Source organism: Brassica oleracea, chromosome C8, assembly GCF_000695525.1.
Source record: "Brassica oleracea var. oleracea cultivar TO1000 chromosome C8, BOL, whole genome shotgun sequence".
NCBI classification, from domain to species: domain Eukaryota; kingdom Viridiplantae; phylum Streptophyta; class Magnoliopsida; order Brassicales; family Brassicaceae; genus Brassica; species Brassica oleracea.
The window spans coordinates 39,109,719-39,124,079 of record NC_027755.1 but is presented as its reverse complement, the minus strand read 5'-3'; the positions used below and the strand labels follow the sequence as shown (position 1 = coordinate 39,124,079).

Here is a 14,361-nt window from a genome sequence, read left to right as displayed (position 1 = left end):
ACTAGGACTAAAAAAAGTTTCTATTTCTGTCATCTGATTAAAAATCACTCTGTTAAGTTGGTTAGGACACAAGTGTATGAAAAGGGTTGTTTTAAATTGTCACTAAGAAGTTGAAAAAAAATGGCGTAGAAGAAGTTTAACTTCTCTGACTCTCTTCACTGCAACACATTCCAACAAACGTTCTCATTAGAGACTGTCTCTCTTCCAGCAAATAGTCTTTGAAATTTTAACAATAAATACATTGTTTTCTATGTTTAGCTATTTTCTATAATTTTTAATCAATTAAAATTCAGCAAATAGTCTTTGAAATTTACAATTTGCCATTGTTACATACATTGAAAAAATAAAATATGGATTTTTTAGAAACAATTTTTTTTTGCTAAAACATTGGTCATTCTGAAATGGAGAGAATATGTTTTATTGAAACATTCTTACGTACTATAATTTTCTGAAAATTTATTTGTACACTATATTCATTTAATAAATAAATCTTAGAAATCGCTCAATGTTATATTTTGAATTACATAAAATTAAGAATTTTATTTGATTAATATTTAATTATATGTTTTCGGTTTCTGATTTATAATTTTTTTCATTAAAAGATATTTTTAGATAAAACAGAGAGATATGTTTTCTGTTTCGGCAACCATCAAACTGCATTCCCGACACACCACTAGTTAATAATAAATTTAGCCAGCGAAAAAAGGTTAATGAAATCATCAATCATAACATTTTTGGTAACCGGTCTGACCGTGACTAACAGACGCGACCCGGCCCGGCGACACAGAGATCATAATATTCTGACCTCTCTCGGGAAACCTCTTTCTCTGCCTTGCCAGTGAAGTGAGCAACCCTAATTCCCAATTCCGAAGAAGTCGTTGAAAAGATGACGAGGGGATCCATCTTTGCTAAGGTTAGCGAGAATAGGAACAGATCGTGTTCCTCTGATTTGTTGATATTTATTTTTTAACGATAATCGTTAATCCCAATTCTTGCTCGTCGGTTTCACGATCTGAATGAAGATAAAAGTTTTGTTTGTTTATCCACTAAAAGGTGCAACTCATTCAGATGAATCATCCGGATGATTTTTGGAAATCTAGACTTAATTTTAAAGTCCATTCAGCTGAACCAATTTGGATCATTTGAATGGAGATGGTTCATTTAAAATGGTATAATATCTTTTATGTTCCTAATGTAATTCACAAATTACAAACCTAAACATAAAATCATTTTTGTCACATACGAAATCTGACAAAACTACAAAAACACGTTTTTTCCACGAAAAACGTGTTCACTCCAAAACTACAAAAATGTATTTTCCCGCAAAAATTGTAAAAAAAAAATATTTTCCCGTCAAAATTGCAAAAAAACACGCAAAAACTGAAAAACGTGTTTTTATGCCAAAATCACAAAAAAACATGTTTTACGCCAACACCCCCAAAATATATTTTTCCGCCAAAACACAAAAACATGTGTTCCTGCTAAAATTGCAAAAATGTATTTTCCTGCCAAAACAAAAAAAAAACGTGTTTTCCCGCTAAAACCGAAAATCTCGTTTTCCTGCCAAAACCGAAAAATCTCGTTTTCCCACCAAAACCAAAAAAAAATCTCGTTTTTCCGCGCAAACCGCAAAAAACGCGTTCTCCTGCCAAAAATGTGTTTCCCGCTAAAACCGCAATTGAGATCATCATATTGGTGCAAAAAAAAAGAGATCAACATAATAGCAATTGTCTGCCCAAAAATAGATAATAACAAGTATGCTGAGCAATAGATAATTAATCTTGTCGGCGGAACACGACAAAAGAGGAACACGACAAAAGAGGTTCCATGATATGATTTGATGTACTTGAAAAACACTTTTGATTTGTGAGGGCTTTGGAGCGGGGTCCTCAAGTGTATACTTTGGAAAATTTAAAATAGCAAACAAGGTCTACTGTCCCTCCCGACCTAAACACTTTGGCCTTGAAGATATGTGGTATAACATTGTCAAATCATAACAGCGATTGTTGTGATGATAGCAACTAAGTATATGATATTGATTTTTGGATTGTAAGTTTGGGTTTTAATTTCTTTCTTCTTATGGTTCCTAATTCTTAGATAATGGTTAAGGAAAATTTCAAAACACGCAATATTTTAGATGTGAGTCCACCCCGCAGCCTTTAAAAGCTGATTGGATGGGAAATGTTTATGATAACATGTACACACTAAAATTATATGAAAGTCCATTATCTTGTTTTAATATATTATGCATACATCATTTCCAAACAAAAAAAATTAAGAAAACATTTTTCACCAAGAAAAAACGAAATGCTGAGACGTTAGGACTAATACACCAGGCGATTACTAATAAGCACTGACTTTTTGTACTTTTGTATATCTGTTTTCAAGCAAAACTGATTTTTATTTATGCATATAGTTAAAAAAAAAACTTGATAGATTATAGTCTAGTTAGTGGTAGATATGATTGAGATTTCACTGGACTAGCTGGCATTTTCTTCAAAACTATTTTTTCTGTATTTTGCATGATTATTTTTGATGTTTAGTATAGTTTAATAGTTTATTTCTCTAGCTAGGGTTAGCAACGTCTCCGTTAGCTAAGTAGAGTACGAGGTGTATTATTTTACTATCCAGTAAAGTTTGATTTAATTGAATGAGTAGTTGACAAAAAAATATGGTGAATCACTTATGAATCTGAACAATATATGAGGCCTTACACCAGTCCATATATATAATATCTATGATCTCTAAGACTAAGACTAACCCCCAAATCTATACAATTGTCTGAATTTTCTAGTTAATGGTATGGCAATATACTGTCTTTCTTTTCTTCATAATGTTGGGTGGGAGGATTTAGTGGAAGTCTCAATGAAAGTATCTATATCTAACATGTCTTTGAAGTGATATTAGATGTTCCATCCATTGGCTCTTTCAGGTCATTCTCACTTCAAGAAACAAGAGCATTAGTGGTTTGATCGATTAGATGTTTTTGGGTTTGCTGCTTATTCACTTAAATGGGCCTGTTGCATGTAGCCCATGATTGCAATAATACCCAAAACCATTTTGCCGTTTCAAGCTTGCAGCGAGCGTGTGAATTGTCCCACATCGCTTACAGCTAGAAAGAAGGACCGTGATGGAGAGTATAAGAAGAGAAGTGGAGTGAACAATCAAATCACTTACCTGGACGGGGTCAACTCATGATCATGAAGATGAGTGGCCTAGGCTAGTGACCTCCATTGCACTCTGAGGAGGGGCGCTTAGCTTAAGGTCTCCCCAAGTGGGAGAGCCTGCGTCATTATTTGTGGCAGAGGGAGCCTGCGTTCGCGCGGCTCCTACCATCCATTGTAGTGTCAACAATTGAATTTTTCATGGACATACTAAATCAACTATCCCTCATTGGAAACATATAACAAAAGAAAGCGGCTTTCGTAATAATCATCCTAATCCATGTAGATAAGCATAAGCTTCTTCAAGTATACTCTTTATCATCTTTTTGTGTGTGTCTGTGCTAGAGATTCTCTAAGTGAGCTATTATAATCTGTTCTCCTTGCTTCTTTACTCGTTAAGAAGTAGAATACTGATTCGAACAACAACAAATAGTCTTCAATAAGTAATCATACACACAATGCTGGTAGCCGTTACCATCCATTGTTAGATTTTAAACTTTTTATCAATCTGTCACACAACCGTGTTGTAATTCCCTTGTATAACGAAAACTTTGGTAAATATTAATTCTGTATGCAGAAAGATAATACCTGATTTGATTGGAAAAATCAACGCTCCCACATCGGAAGTGTTTATCAAGTAGGTTGGTTTTGTCTGGACTATAAAAGAAAGAGGTGTTCGATGGTTGAAACTCATCTTTGCGCTTGGGGCAATGACGCAGCTAATGAGGTACTAACCGAGGCGCGTCTATTGCTGGTTGAAAACTATTTCCAAACCCCCTCATTGTTTCTAGGCTTGACCTAGTTCTTTGAGAATTTCTAGAAGGACTCCCTTCGGGGTAAAGGCCTACAATCTTTACAGTTCAAGTTTTGTTTCTTAGCCTATATTAAAGGCATTTGTCGGCATCTTTGTTTAAAGTGAAAAAACTAGTTTTTCCGCGAAAACCGCAAAAAAACGTGTTCTCCCGCCAAAAACGTGTTTTCACGCCAAAATCGCAAAAACGCGTTTTCCGTCGAAACCGAAAAAACACATTTTCCCGCCAAAACCGCAAAAACATGTTTTCCCGCCAAAACCACAAAAACGTGTTTTCCCGCCAATAACGAAAGATCTTGTTTTCTCGCCAAAACCGAAAAATTTTGTTTTTCCGCGAAAATCGCAAAAACGTGTTTCCTTCCAAAACCGCAAAAAACGCATTTTCCCGTCAAAACCGCAAAAACGTGCTTTCTCGCCAAAAACCGAAAATTTGTGTTTTCCTGCCAAAACCGAAAAATCTCGTTTTCCCGCCAGAACCGAAAAATCTTGTTTTTCCGTCAAAACCGAAAAATCTCGTTTTCCCGCTAAAACCGAAAAATCTTTTTTTTTTCGCTCAAACCGCAAAAAAAAAACTCGTTAATTTTGAAATAATTCTAATGTAAATATATTAAACTAAATAATTAAATGTAATATAGTTAAAATTAATATCAAATATATGATTAAATCAATACAAAGTTATTTTGGTAATTTGTTTACTAAACTCATTTGAATGGAAATGAAAATAAAGAAACAAACATAAGATCCATTTAAATGATTCATCTAGATGAGCTATGTGGATGGTCAAACAAACAATCACAAAAATCTGAATTGATCATCTGAATAGATCATACAAATGAATCATTTGGATGGAGATGACAAATGGTGAAACAAACAGCTCTTACACGAATGTTGTTTGTGTGCTGAAGCGATTACCTAAGGAGCAGGCAGGTCTGATTGTGCGGGGAACCGTTGTTAAAGGGATAATAGGCTTCCTTGGATACGAGCTTGGTATGTTACTTACTTGTGGAGAATTTGGTGCCTGGTAGTTTTCAATTAGTGAGATTAATTCATCCTTTGTTTTACTCTCCTCATCATCAGGTACCATGATGTTCTCCCAAGCCCCAAAAATTGGACGATATGAACTCTTGTTGCAGCAAGTGAGGGAGGCCACAGAAAAGCATGAAGGAACTTTAAGGGCTTTGGATAAGTGTGAGGAAGAGCTAGTGCAAATGGAGGAGAAATTTAACAAGTTGCTGATGAAGAAGTATGATTCGAGAGCTTCAAAAAACTAGTCTTTGTATTTTCAAAATTTCAGACTTGTGTGTTATGATCATCTTTGGAACCAAACTTATTTGCCAAAAGACTTGAGATTTGAATAATGACCATGCCTTGCGCATGTGTCAAAAAAAAAAATGTTATGATTTTGTATCATCCATTTGTGTGTTACAGGGGACAGAGTATCTCTCTCTCTGTCTGAAAGCTACAACAACCTCTAGGATCTTTCTTTCTTGTAATTAGTAAGTTTTTGGAAATGCGGGTTGGGGCATATAAAAACCGGACCAAGGATGTATTTGAGATTTCATGCTCTTAAACCAACCAAGAGAGTAAAAGAGCTCTGCGACGTTAACTCCAATCTTAAACCAAGCCTACAAATCCACTTTCTTAAATAAGTTTTGCCAAATAAGTATTATTACAAACATGATCTCGTTGTTGCACAAACATTATCCAGAACACAAAAATTGAGTCAAAACGCAATATATTACGACAAAAGAGAGTGATATGAGAATATGATCAAATCCCTCAATGGCATGGATCGAAAAAAGGGTGTTAGTACTGACTTCATTGCAAGTTTGTAATCCATCTTCTTGAATTTATCACCTCAACAGCTTAGAGAACCTTATCCTGAAATGTGAACAAGAAAGAAGAAGTGGCCAAAACATTAAAACCAAGGACGGCAATATACTTGGAAGATACATAAAAGTTTGGTTCTTACCTGTATAGAAGGGACCAAAGAAGCCTAATTCATTTGACTCACTAACTTCGAACTCATCCTTGTTTAATGGCTTCAGAAGCATACATGTGTGCTCACCAGTCACAGCACTCTGATCCAACCAAATATAGAAAATCGTGTTAATGCTAAGCTACTATACAAGCTCAACCGCATCAGAACCATATCCCATCTACATAGAATGCAATAAGAAGATTGTCACTTCTTTGATGGAACCTAACAGATAGAAAAATGAGAAGCTTAAAAAGGTTACCTTCACGGCGTTGGCATGGACTGCTCTATGCGTACTATACATGGAGAGTTGGAAAGACAAGGTCTTCACAGAACTTCCATGGTATTTGATCTCCATGTGGCGAATGACCATCTCTTAAACTTCTGATGGCTAACTTCTCAGATATCTGTCCTTGAAGGGCAAACCTGAAAAAAGTACATCCAGAACCAGGCACAATGTTGTTTAATCACAAAAGAACGTCAATATAAAATGATGCAAACAGACAACAAAACAGAAAGTATGAGTCTATACCTGAACAACACATAGTATATCAGGAAGCTGGTTTTTGGACTCATCAACAGGACCTGTACCAAATAGAATATTAAGGAGATGATCTAAATCTGGTGATTATATCTAGCTATTAATTATAGGAAATGTTAGCTCTAACAAATGATGAGCTGGAGCATCCGCCAGCAACGGAAGATCATTAGGAGAATTCTTGTAGTGAGAAGACACACAAAGTGCCATCATTCGCTGTAGAACATCACTTAATGTCAAGTTACTATTATCTCTAGTAATTATGAACACCGATCAGATACAGTGTCACATGTCAATGGAGCGATGCTTAAGAAAGACAAGCTCTATGCTCTTAAAGATAATACTGGGATTGTAACATGTCCAAAGTAAAAGCAAGATATAACGGTCAGAGGAAGCAAGATACTGGGATTGTAACATGTCCAAAGTAAAAGCTGGTTCTTCTAACTGTTGGACGAAGAGGAAGATGAATGGAACTGAAGCCGAGAACATAAACCTTCATCGTTTAAATGTAAAGAAGCCATTAGCTCGTTTCTCTTATCTTCTCAAGTGCAACTGTTTGGGCTGATTAGAGCTTTGAGCTGAGAAAGTTTGTTACTGAAATGTAAAACTGTATTACTCAAAGTTAAACTTTACAAATGTGTCATGTACAGTATATATACTTAAGCGGTTTAGTAAATGGAAGCTAAACCAGTCGGTTAGGTAAAATGAAGCCTTAACCAACTCAATTGTATAATCTAATAGGGATATTACAAAAATGTTGGGTTTAAGTGAATAATAGAAACAGTATGGATTGAAATCTGATAAATTAGAAGTTTGAGGATAAAACAAAAAGGAATCTGCCAGGTTGAAAACATAAGAAATTGAAAGTTAGGTGGACTAAAGTGAAAAACTAAAAATCTGTCATGTGTTCCACCGGGTCTCCGCCGGGTTTGTACTCGGGTAGGCGCAGCTTCTCTATCTTTCCGAGTTGCACACTAGTCAGAGCGCTAGTAAAAGGGGTGCGTGATGTTGCGGCGAGTACGCTCTCGATTTGCGGGGCCGCGCTGGTTACCTGATGGATCTTCTCGTTCATTTGTTGGAAGCTGAGTTTGAGCTCGGCGAGCTCGCGTATGGTTGCGAGATCAGAACCTACTGGGGGGTGATCGGCGAGAAGGGTTTCATTAGGCTCTGAGTCGTCTGAGACGTGGTCGCCTCCGGTCGCCGTTGGGTTGGTGTTAAAGAGGCGACGGCGTATCTGCTGGGGACGGCTTTTTTGGCCATCGGGAGCTGTGAGTGCCGCGACCAAAGCAGCTAATTGGTCGTTGGTCGTCTTTTGGACTTCGTCTTAACGAGCAAGTCGAGCCATGATAGAGCTCATAAAATCTGCGGCGATGGGTGGCGCGGCTTTGGGCGTAGGGGTCGGTTCTCCGCCCGGAGCGCCGAAGATGGCGTCATCTTGAACCATGTAGATCTAGAACGTTACTTTAGTCAGCCCCACGGTGGGCGCCAATTGTTTGAACGGTATTCAGTCGACTAAAATGAAAGAAGTCGGAAATGGGATGACTAAAGACGTTTTATTAGATTTGAACTGAAGGGTTACAAGAGTGACATTAAAGTGAAAGAGCAACAAGATCAAAGAGATCGCCTAAAACCCTAGATCTAGCCGCTTGGTCTGTCCAATCGTCCCAAAAATTTTTCTCTTGTTGCTCCTTCTCTCCTTTTTACAGGTCTCCTGCCCTTGATGCCCCAATTTCGTGCCTCTTTGGGCCTTGATGCGAAAGGCCGCGTACACGGGCCCGGGCGGAATTCCCTTAAAGTCGGGTACTTTTGGTCGGCTTGGTCGACCGGCTAAAAGTACTCTAAGGTCGAGTTCTCGTGTTTAGCCGCCGAGCCGACCGGACAAATCCGACTCACTGGATTAGGACCTGTTATTCGATGGACCTTGCGGAGGGATGTAATCCATCTCCTACGGTATGTGGGTCTTTGGTGAGCTGATTAGGAATGGTAAGCTCAAGGAATCTGCAGATGTTTTGACTAAGATGGGAGAATGGGAACCTAAACCAGATCCTTCGGTTAACCAGCCGCAGAAAATTGATTAAAGAATTTTCGGTTTCTATTGATTAAAGAATTTTCGGTTTCTATTGGTATGCAATTGGTACAATTAGTGTACACAAAAAAAAATCTTATTTTTAGTATGCAAGTGTGACTTTAAAAGCTCCACTATGCCTTGGAACACAACAATGAACATTAATCACAATTATAGATGATGAAAACAACCTTTACTTATAACCATATAGATATCACCTAAAACACCATGAATTTTTCTTTTTTTCTCAATAAATTTAAATCCCTAAAAATCTAATTACATTTATATTCTTAAGGACATTTAGGATTTTTGCCAGGTCCTCCATAATAAAAATAATTACCCCAAGCCTTATTAGATCCACCTTGAATATCATAACAATTTGGATGGTCTGCGAGTACTCGAAGGTTTGGAGAAGGGACCAAATTGTTATCCCAATCAACTACTTGGATGTTTCTGAAATAAGAAGCCTTTGTGAACCCTTCATCGGCAAAATGTCCACTCCCCATCTGTGTAGAAGTGTGGGCCCCAAATGGGCTTGAATTTACAACTTCACCACCGTATTGGACCATGCTCGCATGCTCCCTCAGGTGTGTAAACAAGAAAGATGGCCAATACCCAACTAGAATACCCGACCCGAACTCCAGCCACCAGTTCCCATGCTTCGGATCCTGAACATTAATTTTAGTTTTAACAATTAAACACGTATAGATCCTCTGTTTTCAAATTCACTTTATCTATTTTGCATGAAAACCTGAAAAGACATATCTAAATGCTTAAATCAGGATGCATTAGCTATTGCTGAATAATATAGTATTTAATTATTAACTCTGAATATTAAATAATATTTATAGTCAATTTTTTATCAAATATTATCACTTTATATGAATTTTAATGCACCCCAAATTGAAGAATAAAATGTTTAATCTGCGTGTAGTCCTCTAAAAAATCTAATATGAAAAATGTATACCTTTAATTATGATCCATGTGAGGCTAGGAAAAAAATAGTACTATAGTTTTTGTAACTCATGAGCCACGCTCATAGCATTGCTTTGAGAGTTGGTATGTTGAACTATTTGGGGACAAATGTATCAAAGAACTGAAAAGGAATAACTTGGAACAAAAGTAAAGAGTGTCTGTAATAAGTGGTATGATACTCAAGTATACTTCCCTTTTTCTAAAGAAAATAATAAAAAGAGAAAGGAAAGAGCATCTTCTTATTAAAGGCAAGCAATAGATTGATTTTTTCTGCACCCTAAATTTTCAAAGGTTGAATGAATATTGTAGTAAAAGCAGTAGTGTGGTTATAAGAGAATATATTCACATGTAAACTTTATTATATATTCGAATTGTACCTTCCAAATTAGAAGAGTAATATCGAACTGTCCACCCTTGAATGAAGATGAGGGAGAGATTGCAGCTCCAATAGCAATTTGACTATTGGTTTGGACAAAACCGGAACACAATAGGTTGTAGCAGCCTGTTGCTTGATATGCATCGTTCTATCTCCAAAAACATAAGAGCTTATTAGTTATAGACTTAAACTTATACAATACAAAGGCACACTTGCTTAGCGTTGTATTACTTACAGTCCAGTAAGTAAAGAATCTTGGGTAATTATCTCCATAGAGCTCCGGACTCACCTAATGGCAGATAAATTTTGCATAATTAGTAATTTATACCACCTAATGCATAACTTTTGTATAAAAAAGTATATGACAATTGGTAAATTTTAAATTTTAACCTATTGGTCTACTATATTAGTGAAAGTTAAAGCAGCAAGAAAACATATAAAAACAAGAAAAATCACCTGCCAGCCAGCTTCAATGGTGTTGAGATCATTACCGAAAGAACCAGAGATAATCCAAATCTGAGATAAGCTAAACTCGTATTGGTTCTGGACCTGTGGAGCCCATACATTTATGCTTGCTTTTGCTCCAAAGTATTTCTCTCCACTCACGTATCCTACCGCGTGCTATAACCAAACCAAGTAATTAATTACCACTAATCAACAATTATTACATGGTGTTGCTAATCTTTTTTTCAATGCTAATACTTGTTCTGCGTATTAAGTAGATAAGACTATTATTTTTCCTGGTTATGCAGCTTATGTCATGAAAATAAAATGGATATAGTAGAAACGTGGCAGAGCTTTAATTTCGTGAGAGTTTGTGTGTTTCCAAATCTAGAAACTAAGGATTTATTTTATATCTAAGGGACCCTATATTTAATGATAAATTATTTTGCTGACAGAATGTAGAAGAAGATAAATCATTAATCAAAAGGAGTTTTATTTGGTAGTGTAACACTTTTTGTTTGAACACCTTGGTAGTGTAACACAATACTCTCTTTTTTGGTTGTTTTCTACCGACAAGCTTGTCTATCTTTTCCTTTTCTACAATTCTCAAAAGATGAATTTTTGAAGAATAAACAAAAAAAATGAAATTGAAAACACTTGCCAATTTCTTTGACCACTTCGTCTCCTCATCTAAAGATAGTAAACATTTAAATTCCATCGATTTCAAAATCTTAGTAAGATTTTGAATTTTAAATTTATCTTCTCTTTAAACTTAGTCAAAAAAAAAAAACTTTGCTAACAATTATAGCTGATGGACCAAAGATCTATCTAAGTTTAATTTACTAAAGAAAAAAATATAAAGATATATATGCTTATGCTTGTGTCATTTGTATTTTCAAACTAAATCCACAGTGACTAAAGAAAGTTCTTTAATTTTCTTTTTGTTAGTGATGTAATGTTTAAAAATTAAAAAAAGACCAAAAACCAAAGAGAAAAAAAAGAAGAGAAAATCTTACTTCATGGCCATTGCTGCTGGTGTCTCTTCTGAAATGTCTGAGTTTCTTGCCAAAGGCAGAAACAGAGTTTGCTCTGAGAATGTCTTCTTGTTTTGTTCTTCTGATAGGGACTGTTCCTTCAGGACATGTTTCTCCTTCCATTCTCCATAACTGGAAGCTCTTTGGTCTCAATCCTCTGGTATTATGCCCACTTGGCCTCTCAGGGGGATCCTTCAATAATTGATCTCACATATTAATTAGTATATCACTAACGGGTCTAATAACTGTGTGATTAAAGATTTAACATGTGTAAATTGTACCAGTGGCTTCTGTCCTCTTAATCTGGGATGATCAAATGCTGGTTGCTGATGTGATAAAACACAGTCTATGATGTCACCATCAGAGCTCTGCAGCAATAAAGGGACCATGAATCAAGAAGAAGAAGATTGTCTAGAAAAACAGGAACGGAGAAGCAGAAACAGTGTGGGTTCTTGAAACAGAGTAAAGAGAGTGTTTTTAACTTCTAAAGCAGAGCAAAAAAAACAGAGTAAAGAGTGTATTTTTAACTTCTAAAGCAGAGCAATAAAACAGAGTAAAGAGAGTGTTTTTAACTTCTAAAGCAGAGCAAAAAACCAGAGTAAAGAGAGAGTGTTTTAAACTTATAAAGCAGAGGAAAGAAGAAGATTATCTCACTTACATGAATTGTCTTGACGGAAGGTTTATTGATCTTCCTGAGATGCTGATTAATGGCTTTGAGCTTGTTAAGCTCCTCTAGTGGCCGGAGAGTTTGGTTTCTCGGTGAGAGATTCTCTGTTTCCGTCGACAAGACAGAGGAAGAAGAAGAAGAAGACAAGATAAAAAGAGAGAGGAAGAGAAAGTTGGAGAAACAAGGACGAAAGAAAATGATCATATCTAAGAAGAAGCTTCCGTTTATTCTTCTCCTTCTTCCTCGTCTTCTTTCTCTTGTTTCTTCTGAGAACAACTCTGTTTCTGTTTGTCTCATTGTATTGCATCGGTCGAAACGACGGCATTTAATGCCGTTTCTGGGTTTCCTCAACACGAACTCTCTTCCCATCAAAAACCCCACAAACGTTTTCTTGATATAAAAGAATTGAGAGAGTGCACGAAAGAAGACAAAAACAAATGAATTTTATAATCTTCTCAAGCTCTCACCATTTCCAAAGCTTATTTGAAGATAAATTTCTTCATTTCAAACTCAAATAAAGGATCAAGAACACTCTCGTTGTCTTCTTGGGGGGTCTTATGTCAATAAAGAAAGAGTTAGAGAGAGAAAGTGAGGGGAGAGAGTATTAAAAAGGGTTTATGGAATTGTGGTGTCTCAAAGTAATAGTCTAAATGTTTATATGTGTTGGAGATATAAATACTTTGGGTAGTGATGAAATCATTCATGCCTTTGTTTTTTTTTTTTTGTCATCTGTAGATTATATTAAACACATAAACAACAGTTCTTACAAACCAGAGCCGACAAGGAATACATTCCTTCCAGAGCCATAAGCCGGCGGGACTAAACAAAGCCCCCAGAACCAACAAAGAAGCTGAAATCGATTACATAAACTTAAAAAAAAAAGGAGAAAGAGTCTTAAAAACTTCTAGTGTTCACACATAATCGTCAAGAAGGGAAGCTAGCTGGAGCCGGATGCTAGAATAAATGAAAAAGCGTTGGATGTCAAATTTATTTGGGATGAGAGCAAGGCTTGAGGACCAACACCTGAGGACCCGCCAGCAACCGTCACTTAAGAGCAAGCTTCATCCTAAAGAAGCCACAAGAAAACGGATCTCCACCCGAGCAGTCAATGAAGAAACTAGGTTGACAATCGTCAGCTCAATGACCCCACGCGAAAGAGTATAAGCTCCAAAGTCCCTTGCCATAAAATCCGGATAAACCCGTCGGTTAAATATCAAAGAACATCACATCCACACAGCACCGAAGCTTCGCAATGACCACACTAAACAATCAAACTCAAGGGTCAAAAGAGGCCACCGTATCGAGGACAAGCCCTGATATCTTGCATATTTCCATTGTTTTATCCATTCACCCATGTGCATTTTGATCATATAGACTAGGATTTAGCCAGGTTTAGGTTGCATTTTGCATACATGAGTCTTTATCAGGTATTGGAGTACCACATGGAGTTCTTGGAGACATTTAGGTGCATTTGGAGCTCAAAAGAGGTGATAAAGGTGATCATTGGACGAGCAGTGCATGGGAGCGACCTCACCGGAGCGACACCGTGAAGTCGAGTCGATACAATGATGAACAGAACCAAACCTACACCACAAACCGCATCTGTCGTTCCACTGTCTCGCCGTTCCTCCAACACCACCATATGAAGCCACCTTCAACCTCTACAGTTCCGGTGAGACTCAGCCAGGCTCAGAGTCACGAGCATCTCGACAGGGTTAAAACCGATGGGGAGAAAGGCAAAAAGAAAAGGAGAGGAAGGGTTAAAGGATTAAACCTCCGGCACCGGCGGGTGCCGGACCGGAGAAGGCGGACCTTCTTGATCGGGAGAAAGCTGCCTTTGTTTTCTTTATTCTCCAAAAATATTAAGGAACCAATAAAAATGAGAAAATCATAAAAGCCCACTGACGTAAAGTGACGAGATAAAGTGACTAAAACAAAATCTAATTACGATGCTTTTATTTTGCTCATGGCTGAATACATTGAGTATGCACACTTCCTCCTTAAAATCAACTACAATCAGCTTGCTACAAATACTGTTTAGCCGACACTGAGGATACAATTTTTTTTTGTCTGAATGTCTCATGCGTTGATTAATGAGAGAGAGAGAGCTTTCGAATAATAATGTTTTTTCAGTACAATTCTATTTATTTTATATATGTGATTCAGTCTATCTTAAAAGCTTTTTTTTTCTACCCTTAGAGCATGCGCAACGGTGAGACTTATTGGAGTCCTTAGCGACAAGGACATTTCGGATTAATCCTGGATATTTTGGATTAAAAAAAAAAAAGATGACCATTCACGGACCGCCA

General features: G+C 36.8%; 1 protein-coding gene across 1 annotated transcript; it reads right to left on the bottom strand.

Annotated features, from left to right (window-relative positions):
* Nucleotides 1-8,744: 8,744 nt before the first annotated feature.
* LOC106307767 lies at nt 8,745-12,718 on the bottom strand. The gene is made up of 7 exons (XM_013744817.1): nt 12,044-12,718; nt 11,667-11,753; nt 11,368-11,577; nt 10,364-10,528; nt 10,143-10,196; nt 9,909-10,055; nt 8,745-9,224 (listed from the first exon to the last, which is right to left on the bottom strand). Exons 1-7 carry the CDS (start codon nt 12,419-12,421, stop codon nt 8,847-8,849), a joined length of 1,419 nt encoding a protein of 472 aa, XP_013600271.1. The 5' UTR covers nt 12,422-12,718; the 3' UTR covers nt 8,745-8,846.
* Between the last annotated feature and the right edge of the window lie 1,643 nt (nt 12,719-14,361).